At 33.6% G+C, this 25,056-nt stretch overlaps 2 protein-coding genes across 3 annotated transcripts; one reads left to right on the top strand and one right to left on the bottom strand.

Moving 5' to 3' along the window:
* Nucleotides 1-630: 630 nt before the first annotated feature.
* LOC133173631 (uncharacterized) lies at nucleotides 631-16,340 on the bottom strand. Its single transcript, XM_061308612.1, has 16 exons — nucleotides 16,245-16,340; nucleotides 12,722-12,921; nucleotides 11,890-12,071; nucleotides 11,422-11,535; nucleotides 11,024-11,096; nucleotides 10,376-10,513; nucleotides 8,926-10,132; nucleotides 8,491-8,589; nucleotides 7,690-8,085; nucleotides 7,498-7,568; nucleotides 2,647-2,726; nucleotides 2,079-2,197; nucleotides 1,760-1,851; nucleotides 1,572-1,646; nucleotides 1,400-1,470; nucleotides 631-987 (listed from the first exon to the last, which is right to left on the bottom strand). Exons 1-16 carry the CDS (start codon nucleotides 16,320-16,322, stop codon nucleotides 833-835), a joined length of 3,150 nt encoding a protein of 1,049 aa, XP_061164596.1. The 5' UTR covers nucleotides 16,323-16,340; the 3' UTR covers nucleotides 631-832.
* A 153-nt stretch (nucleotides 16,341-16,493) lies between these two features.
* LOC133173634 (tetratricopeptide repeat protein 16-like) lies at nucleotides 16,494-24,619 on the top strand. 2 transcript variants are annotated; one of them, XM_061308614.1, is made up of 13 exons: nucleotides 16,494-16,558; nucleotides 18,118-18,568; nucleotides 18,723-18,752; nucleotides 19,313-19,467; nucleotides 19,606-19,938; nucleotides 20,127-20,256; nucleotides 20,432-20,646; nucleotides 21,042-21,289; nucleotides 21,390-21,541; nucleotides 21,658-21,750; nucleotides 22,296-22,516; nucleotides 22,875-23,064; nucleotides 23,349-24,619. In XM_061308614.1, exons 2-13 carry the CDS (start codon nucleotides 18,146-18,148, stop codon nucleotides 23,574-23,576), a joined length of 2,418 nt encoding a protein of 805 aa, XP_061164598.1. In that variant the 5' UTR covers nucleotides 16,494-16,558; nucleotides 18,118-18,145; the 3' UTR covers nucleotides 23,577-24,619. The 2 variants fall into 2 exon arrangements, with proteins under 2 accessions (XP_061164598.1, XP_061164599.1); XM_061308615.1 differs by lacking the exon at nucleotides 18,723-18,752.
* Nucleotides 24,620-25,056: the final 437 nt, after the last annotated feature.

Below are 25,056 nucleotides of genomic sequence, written 5' to 3'. Positions count from 1 at the left end.
AGGCTTGGCTCTTTATTTAAACAATATAGAATCCCCTTAACCCAAGGGAGCTCTGTGCCATCTTTAATTAAAATTGGCCTTGTGGTTCTTGATAAGTCAAAAATGTGAAAAGTTGACAGACGGATGGATGTATAGACGGACGCATGGACAGTGGGGGATCAGAAAAGCTCATTTGAACTTACAGCTCACATAAGTTAAAACCTTAATAAAAATTGTCTACAGAATTCATAGATATTAGACTGGAGATCATTTATACAGCTGTTGCATCTACTACAATATACACTGATACCAAGGCAGAAAGGTGAGTACTCTGTCAGGCTCAGGACGTATCACAATATCTGTATACTAATGCAAAATTCTGCTAAGGTGTTCATAGTAAAAAAAAAAAATACCAGTAATCAAAATATTAACATTGAAAAAAAGAAGAATTCAATAATGAGAAGGTACCATCTTGTACCATAATGTACCTAAAGACAGGACTTGTATTTGAAATTTTATGAATACTATTATAATTGATTATTTTTCATGTATATATGTATCTTACCATGAAATGATTCATCTTCTCTCATATTAAAAGCTACAATAGTATGTACAGTAAAACAAAATGAACTGGTAAGGTTTAATAGAAAGTTTGTAAATTGATAAACCTTAATACCATACACAGAAATATACCAAAATACACCTTAATTCTGCTGATACCATATATCTAAAACAAAGGAATGGTTGACTATGAAGTTCCTGTCTTTGATGCAGCAAAGCCTTGATACATGAACTTAGTTGTGGACAACATCTATATCAGTACTGCTGCCTTTGGCACAAATGGGAGGTATGCTCAGCAAATGGACTTGTTCTTTCCTGATCCTGCACCCTTTTTCTTTCCACCTTTTTTCTTTCCCTTCTTTTTCTTTGCAGCTGATCCAAGTTCTGCCAGACGAGCTTTCCTTTCTTCAGCAAGTTCCCTTCTGCGGATTATTTCATTGGCTCTATCTGTTGAAGCAATTATGCAATGTATTTGTAAAGTATATAGAAACAGATAATTCTTGAAATGTTTGCATAGTCATGATCATATAAAGCAAATGTAGGAAAGAAAGAAAAAATTAAATAGGCAGCTATTGCCTATAGCTGCTCTCCATTTCACTTGGAAAATTAATATGTAGATCACTATATTCTCAGAACACCCTATTTTCACGAGATAGCTATTTGGTGTTTATAAGAGAGACATAATTATTCATGAGCTGTGGTTACTGCTATATATAATCCTTATCAATATAAAAGTATGCAAGTTAAAATTTACACAAGCAGGTAGACATGCGTAATTATGCAAAAATAAAGTTCTTGCAAATAAAAAGACATTTACAGTACTGCTTCTAAAAATATAACAAAGGAGAGTTTTACCAACCTAAGTTTTTCTCTGCCAACTTGAACTGCTTATACTCAACAGGAAGCCAGACTTTGGGGTGACTTAACAAACTGGAAAGTTGTAAAAGGTAATAATGAAGAATATTTCTACTTAATGTACAATGCAATTTAATTTGTACATGCACTGAATTCAGAGAATAACTAATACCAACCTTGCTGAAGTTGATCGAGGTAATTTGTTTTCAACATCATAGTACAAAGTTTTCCCAGATGGAGGATAAAGTGCCCTAAAATTGGGAAATTTAATCACAGTATAAACAGAACTACATTAATTCTGTGCGATATTTAAATAAAGTGTTAACTTCGTTAATTACTCATTATTTTAAAACTTGTGAGCCACCTTTCTAAGGTTTCTGGTCTGATGAATACATCTGCAGCAGCCAATCTCTGATGGAGCTGGTAAGCCTCCAGCTCATTCTCGGTGAAGACATCCTGAAAACAGTGACACAAAGTTCTATCCTGGGATTATATATAAAGTTAATCATTATGTTTATCTTTAAAAGTTACCTTTAAAGAAAATATTTGAAAGTTCATTCAATGAGGTTTACAAAATTTTACAAATTAGTTCGGCACAAATTCCTAGTTTCTATCATTAAAAGAAAAATAATTTTGAGGTTGAGCATAATTTGCCTAACTGAAATATATATGATAAGCATTACATCATCTGGATTTTTGGAATTGATGAAGAATGGTTTGGTGTATCTGACTTTTGGTTCTGATGCGACCCTACGGAGCGGGGCAGATCTCACACGACTCCGGGAGTAAGACGCGTAGTGCTCTAAACAAAACATAAATATTCTATAATTACTAACACATGTATAATAAACCTATGGCATGTATGGTGATATTTACAGGACAGATAGTAGATTTTTTTATTACATACATGTATATATGGCAGATCTCTGAAGTACTACTTTATCTCAGATCTTGTATTGCAAATGATACTGAAAATAGTTAATACTTGTACATCTAATTATAGTACAGTAATCAGTGTCCCGTTTTACAAAAGAACTTACGACTAAGACCAAAATTTAATTCTGCTAATAACTTTCTAATTTATGTTAAATAGAAAATGGTTTTAATCTTTTTAAAAGGTATCTAGAAAGATACTTTTATGCTAGCAATATTAAACAGAATCATGAAGTTTGCAAAATTTTACAATCAACTAAAGTTTTTGGTCTTAGTCGTAAGTTCTTTTGTAAAACGGGTCCCTGGTGCAGAACTTACTCGTGTTGTCTGTTAGCTTGGCATTGACCCTAGTTTCTGCCATTTTCAGTACAATTTTGTTGACTTTGTTTTCCTTTAAACTAAAAAGCAAAACTATTACTTTTCAATCTGATCTACAGATTCACAAATTATTTTCAGACATGCAAGATCATATAATTAACTATTAAACAAGATGTGTTTGTGAAACACTGATGCCCCCCATATGGCAACTTATAGAAAAGGTTAAACTTTCTCAAATGCAAATCAAATAGTTGGTACCCAAAGTAAGGTCTTGTGTTGAGGAATATACCTGTGAAATATGAGAGCCCTAGCAGCAACCATTGAATAGATATGGAAAAGGTTAAAGTTTTTTTCAAAAGTAAGTCAAACATCCAGGTCAAGGTCAAATGGTCAAAATTAATGGTGCCTAAGGAAAGGCCTTCTCCCAAGAAATATACCAGTGAAATATGTGAAGTATGCACCAATCGTTCAAAAGTTATGACCAAGGTTTAAGTTTTTCAAAAGAAAGTCAAACTCCAAGGTCAAGGTCAATGGATTACAATTGTTGGTATCAAAAGCAAGGTCTTGTCACAAGGATTATATATGTGAAGTATGAAAGCCCTAGCTGCAAAGTTTTTCAAAAGTGGGTCAATCTCCAAGGTCAAAGTTGTTGGTATCCAAAGGAAGGTCTTGTCACAAGGATTACTTATGTGAAGTATGAAAACCCTACCATCAACTGTTCACAAGTTATGGCCAATGTTAAAGTTTTTCAAAAGTAGGTCAAACTCCAAGGTCAAAGAGTCAAAGTTGTTGGTATCCAAAGAAAGGTCTTGTCACAAGGATAACATATGTGAAGTATGAAAGCCTTAGCCGCAACGGTTCAAAAGTTATGGCCAAGGTCAATGTTTTTCAAAAGTAGGTCAATCTCCAAGGTCAAGGGGTCAAAGTTGTTGGTATCCAAAGGAAGGTCTTGTCACAAGGATTATATATGTGAAGTATGAAAGCCTTAGCACCAAACATTCAAAAGTTATGGCCAATGTTAAAGTTTTTTCAAAAGTAGGTCAAACTCCAAGGTCAAAGGGTCAAAGTTGTTGGTATCCAAAGAAAGGTCTTGTCACAAGGATTACACATGTGAAATATGAAAGCCCTAGCACCAATTGTTCAAAAGTTATGGCCAAGGTTAAAGTTGGGTAAAATTTTGCAAAACAGGGTTAAACTCCAAGGTCAAGGTCAAATATGGTGGTACCCAAAGAAAGGTCTTGTCACAAGGAATACACATGTGAAATATGAAAGCCATAGCTCCAACCAATCAAAAGTAATGGGCAATGTTAAAGTTTTTGCGGACAAACAAACAGACAGACAGACGGACGGACAGGGCAAAAACTATATACCCCCGAATCTTCGATACGGGGGCATAATAAAAACAATATACTGTAGATTCTTATTTTACATGAGTACTTACAAATTGACTCAGAAGCCAAATTGTAAGAATAAGAATTTGTGATTGAACTGCTGATCTAGAGTTTTTGCATGTATTTTAGCAATATAAAAATAAAAGCGGGTAATTTTATTTTCCGAGTTCTGCTTCTAGCAAAATTTTGCCAAAATTAGGAATCTACAATGTATAAACAATGCACTCTTTTGGTTGTAAAAAGCTCTCAGGAGCTTTTTTACGTCAAACTGTAAAGTTTATTTTAAATGTGAACAACTAGATATCAACACTTTTACATCCAGATCTCTCAGCTTTAGTTGAGGTTTGAATGATATAAACACTATAATATCCATGTACATATACCTCTCAGATTTGAGTGTAGGCTTTTATTATGTAAATCTTATTATTACATACATACCTCTCAGATTTGAGTGTAGGCTGTTATTATGTAAATCTTATTATTACATACACACCTCTCAGATTTGAGTGTAGGCTTTTATTATGTAAATCTTATTATTACATACATACCTCTCAGATTTGAGTGTAGGCTGTTATTATGTAAATCTTATTATTACATACATACCTCTCAGATTTGAGTGTAGGCTTTTATTATGTAAATCTTTTTATTACATATGTACCTCTCAGATCTGAGTGTAGGCTGTTATGGTGTAAATCTTATTATTACATACATACCTCTCAGATCTGAGTGTAGGCTGTTATGGTGTAAATCTTATTATTACATACACATCTCTCAGATCTGAGTGTAGGCTTTTATTATGTAAATCTTATTATTACATACACACCTCTCAGATTTGAGTGTAGGCTGTTATTATGTAAATCTTATTATTACATACACACCTCTCAGATCTGAGTGTAGGCTTTTATTATGTAAATCTTATTATTACATACACACCTCTCAGATTTGAGTGTAGGCTTTTATTATGTAAATCTTATTATTACATACAGACCTCTCAGATTTGAGTGTAGGCTGTTATTATGTAAATCTTATTATTACATACATACCTCTCAGATCTGAGTGTAGGCTGTTATTATGTAAATATTATTATTACATACATACCTCTCAGATTGGAGTGTAGGCTGTTATGGTGTAAATCTTATTATTACATACATACCTCTCAGATCTGAGTGTAGGCTGTTATGGTGTAAACCTTATTATTACATACACACCTCTCAGATCTGAGTGTAGGCTGTTATTATGTAAATCTTATTATTACATACACACCTCTCAGATTTGAGTGTAGGCTGTTATTATGTAAATCTTATTATTACATACACACCTCTCAGATCTGAGTGTAGGCTTTTATTATGTAAATCTTATTATTACATACACACCTCTCAGATTTGAGTGTAGCTTTTATTATGTAAATCTTATTATTACATACATACCTCTCAGATTTGAGTGTAGGCTTTTATTATGTAAATCTTATTATTACATACATACCTCTCTGATTTGAGTGTAGGCTTTTATTATGTAAATCTTATTATTACATATACACCTCTCAGATTTGAGTGTAGGCTTTTATTATGTAAATCTTATTATTACATACATATCTCTCAGATCTGAGAGTAGGCTTTTATTATGTAAATCTTATAATTACATACACACCTCTCAGATTTGAGTGTAGGCTGTTATTATGTAAATCTTATTATTACATACACACCTCTCAGATCTGAGTGTAGGCTTTTATTATGTAAATCTTATTATTACATACACACCTCTCAGATTTGAGTGTAGGCTTTTATTATGTAAATCTTATTATTACATACATACCTCTCAGATTTGAATGTAGGCTGTTATGGTGTAAGTCTTATTATTACATACATACCTCTCAGATCTGAGTGTAGGCTTTTATTATGTAAATCTTATTATAACATACATACCTCTCAGATTTGAGTGTAGGCTGTTATTATGTAAATCTTACTATTACATACATACCTCTCAGATTTGAGTGTAGGCTTTTATTATGTAAATCTTATTATTACATACATACCTCTCAGATTGGAGTGTAGGCTGTTATTATGTAAATCTTATTATTACATACATACCTCTCAGATTTGAGTGTAGGCTTTTATTATGTAAATCTTATTATTACATACATACCTCTCAGATTTGAGTGTAGGCTGTTATTATGTAAATCTTATTATTACATATACACCTCTCAGATTTGAGTGTAGGCTTTTATTATGTAAATCTTATTATTACATACATATCTCTCAGATCTGAGTGTAGGCTTTTATTATGTAAATCTTATTATTACATACACACCTCTCAGATTTGAGTGTAGGCTTTTATTATGTAAATCTTATTATTACATACATACCTCTCTGATTTGAGTGTAGGCTTTTATTATGTAAATCTTATTATTACATATACACCTCTCAGATTTGAGTGTAGGCTTTTATTATGTAAATCTTATTATTACATACATATCTCTCAGATCTGAGTGTAGGCTTTTATTATGTAAATCTTATTATTACATACACACCTCTCAGATTTGAGTGTAGGCTTTTATTAGGTAAATCTTATTATTACATACACACTTCTCAGATTTGAGTGTAGGCTGTTATGGTGTGAATCTTATTATTACATACATACCTCTCAGATTTGAGTGTAGGCTGTTATTATGTAAATCTTATTATTACATACATACCTCTCAGATTTGAGTGTAGGCTTTTATTATGTAAATCTTATTATTACATATACACCTCTCAGATTTGAGTGTAGGCTTTTATTATGTAAATCTTATTATTACATACACACCTCTCAGATTTGAGTGTAGACTTTTATTATGTAAATCTTATTATTACATACATACCTCTCAGATCTGAGTGTAGGCTGTTATTATGTAAATCTTATTATCACATACATACCTCTCAGATCTGAGTGTAGGCTGTTATGGTGTAAATCTTATTATTACATACACACCTCTCAGATCTGAGTGTAGGCTTTTATGGTGTGAATCTTATTATTACATACATACCTCTCAGATTTGAGTGTAGGCTGTTATTATGTAAATCTTATTATTTCATACATACCTCTCAGATTTGAGTGTAGGCTTTTATTATGTAAATCTTACTATTACATACACCTCTCAGATTTTAGTGTAGGCTTTTATTATGTAAATCTTATTATTACATACATACCTCTCAGATCTGAGTGTAGGCTTTTATTATGTAAATCTTATTATTACATACATACCTCTCAGATTTGAGTGTAGGCTGTTATTATGTAAATTTTATTATTACATACAGACCTTTCAGATTTGAGTGTAGGCTGTTATTATGTAAATCTTATTATTACATACACACCTCTCAGATCTGAGTGTAGGCTTTTATTATGTAAATTTTATTATTACATACACACCTTTCAGATTTGAGTGTAGGCTGCTATTATGTAAATCTTATTATTACATACATACCTCTCAGATTTGAGTGTAGGTTTGTATGTCCCACTGACTAATGTTTCAATATCTTCATAATTCTTCTTTGTCTGAAACGTAGAAAAACTTGAATACCTGGTTTTTTTTTACTTATAGGTCTTTTTTAATGTAATCGTATGCAAGTACCTGTCAAAAGAAAGTTTTTTTTATACAATATAAACATTGACTGACCTTCCTGGATGCAGTCTTAGCCTTGCTTCCTGAAGGTGGCCTCTCTTTCACTTCCGCACCTTCTTCCTGGTCATGTGATATGGCTTCTGTTTCTTTGGCTTCATCCATCTTGCTGCTTTTGAGGTTCTCTGTCATCTTCTTGTCTGAAGCATCAGGTTCTGGAAGCATTCTGTCTTCTGGTTTACATCCAGGGGTTGCTGCATCATTTCTGCGTAGATGTTTATTGATAAGATTTTCTATCTCTCTCTCCCTTTCACTCAGTTCAGGTTTTGGTCCATGTGACAAATTTACTTTTTCATTCACTGTTCCTTTTAATGTGTCAATACACTCTTCCTTTTGCAGTGACACTTCAGACTTTCGTTGACTATGTGTTGCAGAGAGAGGTCTTCTAAGCATCTGAAACAAAACCCCATCTCCATGTTATCATTAATTCATTATATTAATTAGATTATCATCCTAACTTGCAATAAACATCTGCAGATGGAAGATTTAATTCTTTATACTTTGAAAGATCTATATCATATTCTTGTATATCTTTTTTTAATACTGAAATGACTACACAAAGCAATTTTTCAGCTTTTATAATAAAACAATTTTTTGCAAAAATATTAAGTAATGTACATGATCTGATCTTCTCATATATGTATCTTAATTATTTTCTTTCTTATTTAGTAGTCTTTTTTATTCTAAGTAGAAAATGTCAATGAGGGACATTTTAAGCACATCAGGTTAGGACTAGAATCTAAAAACTATGTGGCCTAATCCAAGGTTTACAAAAGAATGAAATATTTCTTAGCTTACCTTCTTTTCAACAGACTTTACTTTATCAAGATGTGTTGCAACAGCACCCAATTTACCAACAGGCAGTTCTGGATTTTGACTAGATTTGATCTTTTGAGACTGAAAATTTATATATTTAAAAATTCATTTACCACACCTTTTTTATTAGTGAAATATATATGCATGATGCAGCACATGTATACAATTGTTCATATTTCATGATAGATTGAACAAGCATGTAGTCCATGGCTAGAATTCAGAGTAAACTCCAAGTGAGTAATTCAATTTCAAACCCTGGTAACCTGATTATATCAAATTTAATAATCTTTGAGACACTAAATGAAGAATTTTTTTTCCAAAAACACAGATTTCTAAATGTTCAAAGTGAATTATTCATTGCAGTGTTTGATCGTTTTTTAGTGTTTGCCTTACATTACATGAATGAAATGAACAAACCATTTCACTGCTTGGTCTGTTTGTCAGCCTCTCTTTAGGAGCTACATGATGAGGTCGCTCACTGGATGGCCTGGCCTTGACCCTGTTTTCCTCATCCAGTCCCACAAACCTCTCCCTGTCTCGACTCTTCAACAGAGCACTTGCATCTATCACATTCTTTATAGTTGTTTCCTTTGGCTTGTATTCATCAAACTCGATTGTTTTTGTTGTCTTGTACATATGGTTTGATGTTTTGGGAGAGAGTTCTCGGAAATGACTTTGCACAGATGTGGATCTCCGAGATAATTCGTAATAGTTCTTAGGGGGTTCAGATACACACTTGGTTGGCATCCATGACTCCAGTTTGTCAGGAGTTATGTCCTCCTTATCAGCCTCTGGAACACTTTCCTCTTCACTGTCAGACAGAACTCTCTCTACCATGGTGATGACTTCTTTCTCTGAATGTTTCTTGCTGCCCTTTGATTTGGAGCTTTTCTTGATTTCCTCCATGTCACTATATGCCACAGTGACTGTTGTAACAGGGGTGGAGGGCTTGTTAGCAGACCTTGGTCTCTCATGAGTCAGTCTTTTTTCACACTTTGTGTCATATACAGGTCTCTGCTTCAATGCAGAATTGAGAGGTTTTGGTTTCTTTGAGATTTCACAGCTCTGCTGACTATATTTGCGTTCAACACTGTGCTTGGTATCTTGGTTTACTTCTGTTAAAGAGATGCCATTCTTTGGTAGACCTGTGCTGAGGATGGATAATACAGACTCCAATTCTCCTTTCATCTGTGGAGAAATACGCTTTTTCCTGGAATGCGTTTCCATGTCAGCCACTTTGTAGCCTAGGTTTCTTGGGGTGATATCTATAGTAACATTTTTATCCTCCCGGAATTTGACAGAGGTCTTTTCATTCTTTTCATTGAAAGATGAATCTTTTTGGTCCAGTTCTGCCAACTCTTCATCCCAATCATCTTCTAAGCTGTCGTCATCTTCCTCAAACAAATCATCAGAATCATCTGATACGGTATTGACATCATTGGACAATGAATTGTTATCTACTTCCTCTTTTAGAATTCTAGAGGGTAATGCAACATCATCTTGCCCATTGACCTCCAAATGACCAGCATTTGGTTTATTACTTGTATTGTGTGTGTAAGTAAATCCAGGTAAGTTTTCTGTAACCACAGGTGTTGGTGCATGTTCTTCTGCCTTGGCTAAAAGCCTTAAATTTAAATTAAATTTACAAAGTTAACATAATTAGTAAGTAGTGTTGGCATAAGTTGTCTAAATTTCTAAGAAGTCTCCTTTCATTTATAAATTAAAATCAATCTTAGGCAAATAAAACAGTAAACTAAAAAATTTAATTCTAGCTAGAACTAATAAAAAATAAGAGCACCATTAAATAAATAAATGGAAGTTCCTGCACTCAGAATGAAGCCTGAATTTTAAGTCATTGTCATTCTACCTTTCAGTGTCAAGGTCACTATCTTCTTCATAATCCTCCTCCATCCTGGGGAGTGAGAAGTGAATGGGCTCTGGGGAGGCTAGTTTTGGAGGTTCTGTATTTATGACCTCATTCTCTTCAATGTGATAATCATCAACGCTGGAAGGTCCCAATTTCATTCTGATTAAAAAAGAGTTGCATTATAAAATACTAATATAATATGATGTACAATTTTGTACATACATGTACTGTAAGCTTACATCAAGTATTTTTAACCCTTTTACTTATGCACTGATAGCTCTGGTCTATTTTGGGAAAATTTAAGACTGTGCTTATTTAATATTGCCCAAATAACCTCAAAGCAACAATTCTCTTTATCCAGTCATGTTTTGTGTAAAGAGAAGAATGGTAAAACTTCCAACAATTAGTTCAGTTGATAAACACAGTTGATAAACACAGTGTTAGTATTTTAAATATTTTCCAATGGTACAGGTGATAAAATACCAACCTTTAGAGCAAGTTTGCTCCACTGACAAACTAGTAGTTGGTAAAGCACTGAACAACATCATAAATTCCATCTGATATTTAAAAGTGAACAAAATTTACCAAGACTGTTTTCTTAGTAGTCACACATCAATAAATTCATATTCAGTGAAAACAGTTCCTTACTCTGGAGGAATGGGTGACCCTGCTGGAGCTGGTGGGGGTGACCCCCCAAGGGATATCCTGCCACATGAAATGTCTGGAAAATAATTTGTAATCTAATTCTATACGGATTTATTAAAACATTACTGTATACAGGGTTAATTTCGCCCCGTGTTATTTTCGCCCTATTACACTTGCAGACAATTTTGCCCCATTTTAAATTTGCCCAGTCACAGTTTTGTTTAAGCAATTATACTGTTTTCTTTGAATTCGCCCCGTCTTAAATTCGCCCACTTGTGTCTAGGGCAGAAGGGGTGAAAATAAAATGGGGGTGAAAATTTCCCTGTATACAGTATTTAAAAATCCAGTAATTTTTTACCTGATAACATTTTTATTATTTGAATTGATAGCATTTATCTTACCTGTTGGTAAATCATCAGCAAACTTGAGGCCTGCTGGGGGTCCCACCCATCCAGTTGATGTGTAATGTACAGTCTTTGGGGGTCTCCCTGCTGGATCTACTCGGGCACCTTTCACTGAAATAGGTTTCGTTATGAAAATGATTAATTTTACCTCTCATTTTTCTTGATTTTGTTTCATACAGCCATTTTTTGTCAAACTTTTGTCACCCTTCTGTATCATGGCTGCATGATAATGCTACCTTTAAAAGTGTATAAGATATAGGCTAGAACTAAACTGTGGAGGATAAACAGAAAGAGGGATAAGACTACAGATAGACCTATAAACATAATGCAATAGAAATAATTCAAGCTTACTTTCAAAATGATTGTGTTCAAATAATAATCATTTACTAAGAACTGGAAGCTTATTAAGACATTTTTTATCAGATTCCTTCATCATGTAAAAAGATTCATTATTACAAAATGTACCTCCAATACTGGGTCCTCTTGGTGGGAGTTGTGATCCCTTTGCATTGTGTAACTCTTTTGCACTCTGAGGTCGAGATTTTTTACTGCTTGAAGGACGAGTATGTCGGACTGAAGGCTTCTCAGACATTTGAGACCGGGCACTATGCTGAGCCAGGAGGTCAGGAATTGATCCATTACTTCCCCTAATATTCCACATAATGTATAATATTTAACATCTCAAAATGTTTCCAGACATTGAACATTTGTGTAACTACACAGAAAATTCTTAGATTTTTTAGAAATGTGTGCATGATACTCTGCTGCATCCATTTTGATATTCATTTACAACCTAGCTAGACTTGTGTTGCTTCTGCTGACACAAGGTATTTAGTCAAATTTTGTTTTTCTGTAAACCAACAATTAATTGTAACTTTTATTCACAATTTGACAGTTTGAAATTCTTTTATGACTATAAATTTTTGCACCTGAGGAAACATTCTTTATAAATACATATTTACATATTTAAATGAATTATTCATGGGAAGAAATGTTCATTAGTGAAAAAAAGAAGGTCACAGAACTCATTGATATTTCTGGCATGTGATGGTTTACAGTATATTAATGGTAACTAACATAAAATGACTTGTATGAGCAAGACACAAATCTTAATCCATTTAGATTGTACCACTAGTTAATAAATACTGTTAATGTGCACATGTATGACTGTATTCCACACTAAAAAATGCATTGACAAAACCAGTATATCCATACTAAAAAGACTTTGATAAGACCAATTCATCCATAATAAAAAAAAAAGACATTTATAAGACCAATATATATACAGATAAATTACCAAGCAATGGCATTTTTCTGTAGTGAAACAGGTGGGCCATTTGGGGTATTAGCTAGATCTGTATAACTCTGACTTCTTTGTCCTCTATGAGACAGGTTGGTGGCTTTAAGGTCTTTAGGATCATGGATTCCAACATTGTAGACAGATGTCTTTATCTGGTCCAAATGCTGTAAGGAGCTGTGGGCAGAGCTCAGCCAATTCTGTTAAAGCAAGAAACTTCATGTACATGTTTCTGATTCATGTTTAATTTACATTAAACTTTATTCTTCCAATTAAATTTAAAACAGAACTTTTTGAAGAATATGAGACTAATTGAAATATGTTTCATTAAGGAATCACTGTCTAGTCTGTTGGGAATGATAGTTTGAAACATGGGATAAATTGCATAATGGCTGAAGCCCATAATGCATAAATTATTCAATGTTTCCAACTGTTGTTAGTGCCTCTGGCATACCCAACAAACTAGACAGTGATTCCTTAAAATATATTTGCATTTGAAATTAACATGTTAATACAAATAGAAAAAATGCTGTCTAATAGAATTGAAATTTAAAAAAAAAAGCATTCTGCAATTTTTATAGTCCCCACCTACTGACATCAGACACAATGACAGCCTGGGAAATTGACATGCATATTAGGCACTTGACCTTTAACTTTACATTCAGCTGTAAATTTTGAGAAATCAGCACACTTAACTTTCAAAGAGTTATCAAAGAGGAAACAGTTGGAAATGTATATATATGGATATCACTAAATTAAGTAGTATCCTTTTTGGGGGAATAAGTCATAAAATAAAAAGAATACTGTCTTAACATTGTATTTAAAAATATGTAGTGTTCTTATCCTCTACAATTTAAGCAGAATTTTATTGTAGCATTAAAATGAATCACTCAAAGTTCACAAATAGCATTTCTACATTTGGTATACTACAGAATTCTAGCTACTATTTAGAGTCACCTCTGTTCCCCTGTCTTTCATACTTTTTGATGTATAAAGAGAATCTGAAACAAATCTTGCAATAATAGCAATGCATAATACATTGATCCAAATTTCCAAATCAGTCTATATCATACAATTGAATTTCGATGGAATAAAGGGTGTGAATGTTAGGCCAAACAAAAAAATATGTTTGTTTACTGTTACATACTGAAATAAAATAGGGTCGGTAGGTAGGTTTTTTTTTTTCTTAATTTTATTGATTTTTTTATACACAAATTCACAGGAATTGGTTGAAATACAAAACAGTTTTACCATTGTGTGGTGCTTTACTTTTGTTTGGGCTTGCCATATGGGCGATAGACAATATCTTTCTTGCCAACTGCCTTAGGGCAGCTACCACACAATGAAAAAACTGTCTTGTATTTCTTCTTTAATTCCATGTTGCACTAACTATTTCTAGTACTTTCGATTTCAAATGCTTGACCAATTAAGATGCATTTAAAATTTAACCGATGAATGAGTGGCTTCTGGATTTTTATGACGGAAAAAAAATTTGGGTTGGCTATTAAATATAGGGTCGGTCGGGTAACCGTAAACAAACATATTTTTTTATTAGGCCTTATTACACATTTGCTGAATTTAATCTAAATATGTTAAGTGTAACATTTAATTTTCTTCTACAGGTCACTTCTATCAGTATACATTTCGCTATGTAGCTTGAATTACCTACCATAGCTGTAATGAGCTATTTGAAGTAGCTTTATTTAGCTATTTCAATGCAAGTTTTCCCAATTTTGCTTTTTATTTAAAATAAACAAAAAAAATCTCAAGTATGTGACTATTAATTTTTATGCTAGGGAGTTTAAAAAAAAAAGCAACCCAGAGCAAATTGAGGATGGTTTAAACATTGCTGCTTTTGAAAACTTTTATGCAAAACATATACAGGTAAACTTCGGTATCTCGACATCGGATATGTCGACAACCTGGATTATGTCGACGTCATTCCATGGTCCTGGCAGTATTTACTATATAAATGATTTGCAAAAACTCTGATATGTCGACCTCGATAATGTCGATAACCCGGGTTATCTCGACGTATATTCACAGTCCCAAGAGCAAAATTTACCTGGTATATATCGACATCAGCAATTTTCTGCTCTACTGAACATAACTGTTTGTCAGAGAGGGTCGCTCGTCACGCATGGACGACTACGGGTATCTCAACATTGTCAAAAGTTCACACCTTTCACACCCATGTTTTGACTGCATGCTGCTTAATTAATTCTATAGACTGTGTTTGTAGGTGAATCCCAAGCCCCTTCGGCATCTTTGAGAAGTTAATTGCTTAATGTTCAGCTTGGGTAATATCATTGCTAAATCTACACGATTCTGCGTAAATGTACAGACGGTTATTTATATCAAAACCTAACATAACTTTTGAATTTGAAAAAGGTAACTAAATTTCAATGAATAACAAACACACTGAATAATTCAAACTAAGGAATTAAAAGATGTTTTAATGAAATTTTGTAGTTAAAATGTATTCAACAGGAAACAATCCAATTAATGACACGATTGACAGAATCAGCCATAATAATTCATGCACCTGTAACATCACTACATTAGTTTTATAGATACACAAATCTCATAACAAAATTAATTTTAATGTACATTCTTCCTGAATGAAATAAGAAAAAAAAATCTGCATTTAATTTTTTTTCCGTACATCGGATGTTGACTTTATACGGTTCGAAGTTTATAGAGCAAATTTCGTATCAAAAGGCAAGTTACACGCGAATGCTGTAACTTTGTGCTGAAACTTTGTGAATTTAGAAAGATTTCGATAAAGAACACGTTTTATAAACAAGACTTTTATGAAATAACTTCTCAGATTTTTAATAAAAATATAGGGAATTCTGAAATATGTTGAGCTATCTGTATTGAAGTCATGTGCATATAATAAGCTTGTGTGTTTTGCTATGCAGTGAAATCTTGGATGTCAAGTCTCAACTCTGATATCTCGACACCTCGGATATCTCGACATTTTCCGATGGTCCCGTTGATGTCAAGATAACGAAGTTTACCTGTATATTTCTATTGTTTTGAGTATCTGTACACCACCCTGAGTGTGGTGAGGCATGAATAAAAGTATGATTATTTCACACCATGTTGAATTATTATGTTAACCAGAACTGGTCTTTTTGTTATTTCATTCAAGAAGTGTTGTATATTGCCCCAAATTTTTAATAACTTTCATTGCAGTTGCGCTTTATGAAACACATCTTCAAGGGTGATTTTTTCACGAATTGTTTTTAGATTATTCGAAGTTGGAAAAAAATGCTAAATAAAGAAATAAGTATGATTTAGTAGGTAAATAAAGCTACGTCAAGTAGGTTAATAAAGCTAAGTAGATACAGGGACCTATATACTAGTATATATAGGTCCCTGGTAGATAGTGATTGTACCAGACCTGTTCTAACGTTAAATCTATATCAAAATATCACATGTATCATCAAACTGAAACCAGAATGACTCAACAAGTGACCATAACCTTTCATCGTTATTAAAGGGTAACAAAACAAACCTTTGATGCAATAGCTCTTATTTCGTTACATTGATTTTCGAGCTCTTCGTCAAGTAATAAAGGTTCTGGTAAAGCCATTCTTATATTTCGGACTTAGAAGCCATGATAGTTTACATTGACTCCCGACATTCGAAATGTTAAAATTGTTTTCATTGGATGATTTTGGCTTTTTACCCAATCCGCGTTATGCTTTGATAAGGTGTTAAAAGCATGCGCAGTCTTCCTTAGCAATTTTCGTAAACAAATATGGCTGCGGCCATGCTACAAAAAATATTGACCGACACAAAGTAGAGATGTGATTTTGAACAGCCTTGGTAAATAGAAATTTGATGGTTTGTTCTCATGATATCATAGAGTAAGATGCTCAGTGCATGGGCATGTCATATGATTGTGTAGAATTTTTATAAATCTTTTTCAATAAAACACCCAAAGAATGTTGAACAACCAGATCTTATTACATGGACAATAATATGTTGACGGCGCGACCGTTAGGGCGAGCGCAGATTTCTATTCAGTTTTAATTTATATCTGTCTCTTCAAACCGCACGTGACATTTGGTACTTCTAGACTGACGTCACATGACGTCGTATATGTAAGTTGCATTACCAAATCGAAGTCTGAACAGTGCTAGTTTAAATGAAGAATGTTTAATCTACTGTTTTTACTGCAATATTTATTAAATCAATTTAATTTTTTGTTGAACTTTTGTTGCTACCGCGAGAGCATAGTTTGCAGCGGATGCAATTCACAAAGCATTATGGGACCATAGGTTACTGCGGAAAAAAATTCGTTTGGATCAATGTGCAAAGTCCGAATTTTCTCTTCGCCCAGGCATTCCTTTAAGAGCTCGCAGTGATGAGTGGCGCTTTAAAATTTCCTCACTCGCTATAATGTTACTACAACAAATGCATATACAGTCGTGTCAATACATGGAATTAGATCAGATACAGTTACCCCCCTTGTAACACCCATGCATTTGCATTTACTGTAAGAATATAACGTTAGCGTTTTGAAATTGATATATATGATGAAATATGACGTAATGCAATTAAACGTCAAACAAACATCATTTAATTAATTCAATTTGCCTTGCAAAAAAGCAGAATCGCAATTGTCGTGAAAGTGTCATTTGAGATGAGTACAGATTTACATGGAAGCTGATATCATATAATAATCGGCACTCTAGTGTTAAATAAGAAAACTCTTCACTTTCAGTCTGCCCATTTCATTTGATTTTATATAAAGATCTATATGTATGCACAGGACTGACAGCTGCTTAAGGGCAGATCCCCCCATACATTTCCCAGCTCTATGTCATTAGGGTTGTGGTTAATTTGACATATTCTTCATAAGTTAAATTACCGTGAATTATTTACACTGAAGTTTTTAATTGAAAAACCTGACCCAACACCTTAAGCAAAGCTTTCCAAAACATTGCATTGATGCTAGAGAGAACATTTTTCTGAACATTTGCAGACATCTTTTGACCTCTCTTGCACAATTGCAAGTTACAATATTCATTGATTGCAAATGAAGTTGTCTTATCTTCATAGATTATTTTGACCCATTGTATTACCCAGTTGTGTCATTTTTCCTGTGCAAATCTATGTAGTTCACTTTGTGCTACTTACCATGCTCACAATGAAACAAATACAGTCAAACCTTGTTATCTCAAACTTGAAGGGACCAAGAAAATACTTCGAGATAACCGAGAATTCTAGATATCCAGGGTAAAATACTTAAGGAATAAGCAGTTGGGACTTCAAAATGACTTAGACATATCCATGATATTCGAGATATCCATGTTCGAGATACCAAAGTTCAACTGTATCATATTTGATGATTTACTTTTATATCTAAACACATTTTTTAGGTGATTTGTGTTGGATGAAAGCTAAACAATGGCTGAATCAACAGAAAATTCTCCAAACAAGGAGTTTTTGGATGACAAAAGTGAAGCTGGGGACCAGAATGCTACAGAAGACCAAGTAAGAGAGGGAACTGTTGCTTCAGACCAAAGCCCATTTGAGATTACCTTGTCAGAATTCAAACCAGATCCCAAACTCATCAATGTGCATCAATTCTATCCATCTTTGGAACATCAGTTCCACAAATCTGCTTCTAAGTTTGAAGAGGAGCAGAATAAGAGGACTGAGGATGCCATGAAGGAGATTGTGGAAGAGTCCTCCACGTTTGCTCTGACGGACAATGAGGGTACCATGGTTACAACAGATGTGGAAACCACTCAAGATTCCTTACAGATCCGCAGTAAAGGAGAGAGCACGGATGGTACTGATGAAGATTCCAACAATTCAGGGATGCCGGTAATTGTTTGTTATTGTTTATCTCACTCATTTTTGTACTTAGCAGGTTAGGTAACAAAAGGATAAAGTAGTGTTAATTATTCAAAAATTCCTATTAACTTGAAAGCATGGAAAAAATTTCTTGAACTTATTAATTTCCAAATGGCAATTTCAGGGAGAGAAAGATATACTTTCAGTTTTGACGGTAAGAGGGCATACATACACTGGACAGGTTTGAATCACCCCTGTGGGCACAAAAAAATGTAAATGTACATTTAACTGCACAACCTGTGTCTTATTTTATCTCACTGTATAATGTGTAATTATTTTAAATCAGTTTGACCAAGTGATCCCTCAATGCAGTCCTGATACATCTATTGAAATGTTTGTGAAAAAAATCGAAGTATCTAAAGACTTGCCACATTCCTTGCACATTTCAAAACCTGTGTCCTAACTTTTTTAATTATGTTACTTTAATGGTATTTGTAATTTTTTTGAGGAAGCAATATTTGCAGCTTTGTAAATAGCACTCTTTTTTCTTGTAATGCTGCAACTATAAATACTTTGATTTGGTTTTAGCTTGGACACATATATATTTTACATTACAAAAGCTTCAATTAAGAAAAAAATATAAAGAAAATAGTATTTGATAATCTACAAGTACATAATAATAGAAATACCATTGTGTTGAATTGCGATCATTGCAAACTGAAAATCAAATTCCATATACTGGTAAATGACTTGATCACATGTTTTATTTGACAGAACAAGGAAGGACTGTTCAGTACTGCAGTCAGTGAGGAAACATTACAAAAAGCAAAGGCAAAAGGGAAAAGTATTTTCCAAACTGAGGACTGGGGGGCAGTGGCTCAGTACTCCCCAGGGATGCAGGAGATTGTAGATCAAAGAGCACAAGAACAGTAGGTGTACATGTCCAAAGTGTTTCCAAAATATTACTTTTTGTACATTAATATTAAAAGAGAGTTTTTTTTTTAAATATACCAAAATTCAAAATAGGATGATAGATGTGAATTTTTACCCAGATATGTTGATTTTAGTTTCAATGATGCTATGAAAGCTAAAGAGGAAGGGAAGTTTGAGCAGGTTTTAAAGAGCATTTCTAAAGCAATGGGACTCCGAACTGACCCCCTCTATTACGTAGAGAAAGCCGAGGCTTACATACAACTCTGTGACTTCCAGTCTGCCATATTGAATTACAAGAAAGCCTGTTTACTGGATCCAGACAATGTGGATTACTATTCCAGACTGGCATTTTTGTATTATTTTATGGGACAGACACTATTTGATCAGAGACTATATCCTGAAGCCTTAGAGTCATTTGCGAGAGCAGCTGAAATGAACCCTGACAACACTGGGTACCACATCAGAAGGTGGATATTAAGTTGTAAAGTATCTTTAACAATCTACTGATATTCAGTAGCTTACAAGTTGAATATGCTCACCTTATATTTATTTTCACTGCTTGTCTAACACTTGTGGATACACAACCTACTATTTTGCTCTAAAATCTTTTTTTTTTTCCTCTGGTTGCTAATCCTGTTTAATCTCTGTATTTTAGTATGACCTGCCTGGCAGCTCTACATAGACATGGTGAATGTTTGGCTTTAGTCAACAAGAGACTGGAGACAGACAATGAAAACCCTGATCTGTATATCATGCGAGCAAGGTTACATGAGATGTTTAGAAATGTAAGGCTTCATGCAATAATACTAAACTCTTTTAGAAAATTTCTTCAAATGATTACTGATCAATTAAATTAAGTGCTTTTTCCATAGTAGTATATACAATTATACATGTAATCCATATCAATATTATAACAAAGTTTAACATAGTAAATTGGAATGCAAAATCTTTACATTTTAGACCACCCTTTGCTATTATGACATCAAAGATGCCATCCAAGTTGACCCTGATCACCAGGAAGCCAAGGCAATGATGGAAAAAATGGAGAAGAGAGCCCAGGACAACAAGAGAGAGGCCATGCAACTAAATCTGATGGGTAAACATAGAGAGGCTCTACAGAAGATCTCTATTGCCATAGATACTGATCCTGTTGTGGCCGATTTTCATGTTTTAAGGTAATATAAAATGCTTTTATGTGACTACCTATTCACATGCAGTGCCTAATTTCTATGGGGTTGTTTTTTTTTTTTTTTTTGGGGGGGGGGGGGGGGGGAGGTAGTTAAAAGGAATGCAAAATGTGACAGAAAAGTATGCAATCATTACATGAAAACTTTTAGTTAACAAATTAATGATCAGAATAGGAATTTTGTTATATATAAACCTTCATTATACCAATGAAATAGAATAAAAATCCAATGCAGAATTTTACGTAAACCATATAATACGCGTCCACTCCTTTCCATAATTTTACACTCAAAATATTTTTTTTTGCTTTTATGAAAAAATGAAAAAAAACTATTTTAATAAAGGAATATTTTAAAATAATACATGTACTCCTAATACATTTCAGAGGCTCCCTACATCGACGACTGGGCGACTATAACGCTGCTATCGATGACTTCCTGTTGGCTCTGGACAAATGTGAGCACAATGAGGAGTCAGCTGTCTACATTGACTCCCAGAGGCAGCTGTTGTTGACATACAATGACTTTGCTGTAGAGTGTTTTACTAAGGGCTTTTATGAAGAAGCCATTATTTTACTAAATAAAGCAATCAAGGGAGAGAAGCGTGAAAAAGGATTGTATATCAACAGAGGAGGTTTGTTTTTTTAAACCATTCAAAATTTGATTTACAAAAATTCTTTCATTGTTATCCTCTTTGCTTTACATGTATATTTCATTTTCGGATTTTTTTTTAGATTGCTTTTTCCGCCAGAATGACTTTAACTTTGCCCTACAGGACTACTGTCAGGCTCTGGAGCTGGACCCAGCTGATGACAATATTAAGTCTCGTATCTCCGTCATATACAATGAGTTTGGAGTTACTGCCTATCAAGACAAGAATTACTCAGTAGGTTATACACCACCTTAATATTTGTCATTCTGGCATGTTATTGCAGTCTTTTTAGACAGGTAAACAACTGTGGTTCTGTTTTATGTTTACGTTTTTTTTGTGGTATTTTTAAGGAGGCTGAAGATAAACTCACACAGGCAATACAATACAATCCAAAAGTAGGTCAGTACTATATTACAAGGTCCAGATGCCGATACATGCTGGAGGTATGTACAATATGTTATTAGTAACTGAATAGAGAACAATACATACCCTTTTCCATATCACATCCTGTATCAGCCCGAGACACCAATATCAGCCAGAGGGCAGAAGGCCCAAGGGCTGATACAGAATGTGATGTGGAAAAGGGTATGTTTTATTATGTTTATTACATACTTAGTAATAAAATACAGCACACATCAACTTGAGAAAAATAAAAATATATAATTATGCACTGATTACTGATATTAAAAGAACAGCAATTTTAAATTAACAGATGTATTATATCACAAGTAATGTCTTTTAAGGTATAACTTACCAGGGGTTTGATATAAATCCGTATCAGCCCTGCAGGGCTGATATGACTATTGTGACGTCAGGCATATCACATATGCAAAAAAAACTGTATTTATTATAAGTATGTAATAAAAGCAAATACAAAATTTTACCATAATATATATACAAGTATTTATCTGAACTTCCTTTGGTTCCATTTCAAAAGAAATACATATAAGTGTGTTATACATATTTTTTTCACTTCATTTTATGATAGAATATCCATGGTGCTAGACTGGACCTTATCATGGGGCTTTTACTGGACCCCACCAATCAGGATGTTCTCTCTATCTTATCTCGTTTGTTTCCTGGGAAATCTATTGGTGATGTTGTCAATAGCAGAGCAGCTGATCCAGCTAAGATAGCAATCCGAGCAATACTCAATATTCAGCCTCAGAAATCTCAGACTAAAGTCACTTATGATGCTCTCACAGAAAGGTAAGACTTGAAGGTCTGGAAAGTTTTAATTTTATAAGTTACTGTAAAATCATGGGTTCAAAATTTCGTGGTTTCTCGGAAAAAATACCGATTGAAGGGGGATTCAATTTCATAGTTGGTAGACATAAATGTTACTGTATTTAATATTTTTAACACTTGGGGACATGAATTCATGGGTCTCTTCATGTCATGAAAACAATGGAAATTAAACCCGCACAAAAATTTTCACAGTAAATATCGTACAAAATATCAAGAGGAAAAGTTGATTAAAGAATTTTATTTTAATCTTACACTCTATTAATAATTGTTCTTTTATTTTATGTTATAATGTACAGTTATCTCTGTTATGTTTATACAGTGGAGTACTGGACAGTCATGCCACACATTCCATCCCTCCAAAGTCTGCCCAGACAACATGGAGCCAAGCTGATACTGATGTATCCACTGTGGAGGATAGTCTTGTTCGTCCAGGGGGTTGCTTTCCTCCTCTCAGGGCCTGTATGAAAGAGAAAGACTTCAACATAAAACTTGCCATTGAAAAGAAACATGTAGGTATTCTAAGTAAACAAAGAAGTGCAAAAAAAAAAGAAATAAGAAAAGGCCTGGTATGAACAAAGACAAAAAATGGTTATACATGCTTTGAATAATCTCACCAAGATGCATCTGTATTTGCTAACGTGCTTCAAGAAATATGCTGGCGTGAAGCGTTGTAGTTCACATCCAAATGAATTCTCAAAAATCAAATTTATTTCTTAAGTATACCTGTATGTAATTTTAGTGTACTTGTATGTTATTCTTGCCATGTATGTTTGTAATGTATTTAATATTATAGGTTCAGGAGGAGGTGTCTGTAGCCTTAAAAGAGAGAAAGAGTCTACGTTATGATGGAGCCCGAGTCCAGCCCCTCCCACCTCCAGCTCCTAATCCAAACTCGCAAAAAGCCCCACCACCCAGGGAAAGATTCATTAAAGATGCATTTGGAGGAAAACAAAAGGTCATGACCTACAACTGGCGAAAATTCACCATGGGAATAGGTCTGTCTGATGTCAAGGACATTTGATAGCATTCTTCTGTGAGAGAGTTAAGTGTAAATGGTATTTTTCTGTCATTTTAAATTGTGTGAATGCAATGTGCTCGTATATGTGTTAATGTAATTAAATGTGTATGGATAAATAGAAATGTGTACAAATTTAGTATCAGAGGTTTAATTGATTGTTACACATCTTATCAGATGAGCTATTAAATGAGATTGGTTTTTACAGGGAAGATATATTAGAATTAATAGGAATTCTTTAAAAAATCAGTATTTATACACTACTGTATATGTACTTCCTTTTATCAGATTAACATTTTGGTGCCTTCGGTGCAATAGCTAATGCATTAATTAGTACAGTAGTACTACATAAAGGTATGCTGATTGTGCTATTTCTTGATTGCGCCAAAACATTTGTGATAATTTTTTTAATACATGTACACTCAAACAAGACCTAAGTATGTAAGGAATACACTTGTTAATTATAATTTATATTATATCTGTGTTAAAATGTTTGTGTAATAATGTAACTATATAATATGTCGTTCATATTTGTATCTTCAGTGTAATGTTCAAATCAAGTAAGGTATTGGTAATGTTGCAAGTGTTGAGAATATAGTTACAATTTACTTCAAAATTATACAACTGTTCAGAGTTAAGATGTTTTAAACTAAAATAAAAACTTCAGTGTAAAATAGAAGGATGCATTAATGCAATCAACATTGCTGTCCATGTAAGAAAATGGAAAAAAGTACATTCTGATCCGTCAGTGTAAACCTGATGAGTTTCACAATATTGAAAAACTTGCTAGTCTAGAATATGAGAATTACTAAAAATTCATTGATAATGTGTTAGCCCTGCTGAGAGTCACTTGTCTTGGACTTGTGTGTTGATAGGAATTCTGTGCACTTTCACCATGGATTCTTATAAATGCTGTAACCTAACTTAATCAGAAGATTGGGAATTGATGCATGTTTTTACTGTGGTGCTGTGGAGACTTTGCTGTCAGGCTACTCACAAAATGGTTGTTACTTATTGACAAAAAAAAATAAATGATAAAAAATCTTTAATTAGAATTTCTCTTTTTTTTTCTTTTTTTTTTTTTTTGGCAGTTACATGTAGGCCTTTATTCAACCAGCAAGCACACTTCGAACATATTGTAAAGAAAATGTATATTTCATAGGAAATACAATAAAAATTGAATTAAGATGAGTAGAAAAGTAGATCCTATAACAGTTTACAAACTAAGAATATGCCCATAGGGCATGAATGCTCCATCCAATGGCACATTTGTATTGCAATATGAAATGTACAGTCAAACCTCGTTATCTCGAACTGGATGGGACCGAGAAAAAACTTCGAGATATCCGAGGGTTCGAGATATCAAAGGTAAAATACTTCAGAAATATGTGGTTAGGACTTCCCAATCACTTTGATTTATCCATTGTATTCAAGATATCTGTGTTCGAGAAAATGAAGTTCAACTGTACTTTTTTTTGGTTGATCT

This window comes from Saccostrea echinata, unplaced genomic scaffold, assembly GCF_033153115.1.
Source record: "Saccostrea echinata isolate AGI-Se365-2 ecotype Australia unplaced genomic scaffold, CSIRO_AGI_Sech_v1 ptg000056l, whole genome shotgun sequence".
Taxonomy (NCBI): Eukaryota; Metazoa; Mollusca; class Bivalvia; order Ostreida; family Ostreidae; genus Saccostrea; species Saccostrea echinata.
This window is presented reverse-complemented; position numbering and strand designations above follow the sequence as displayed.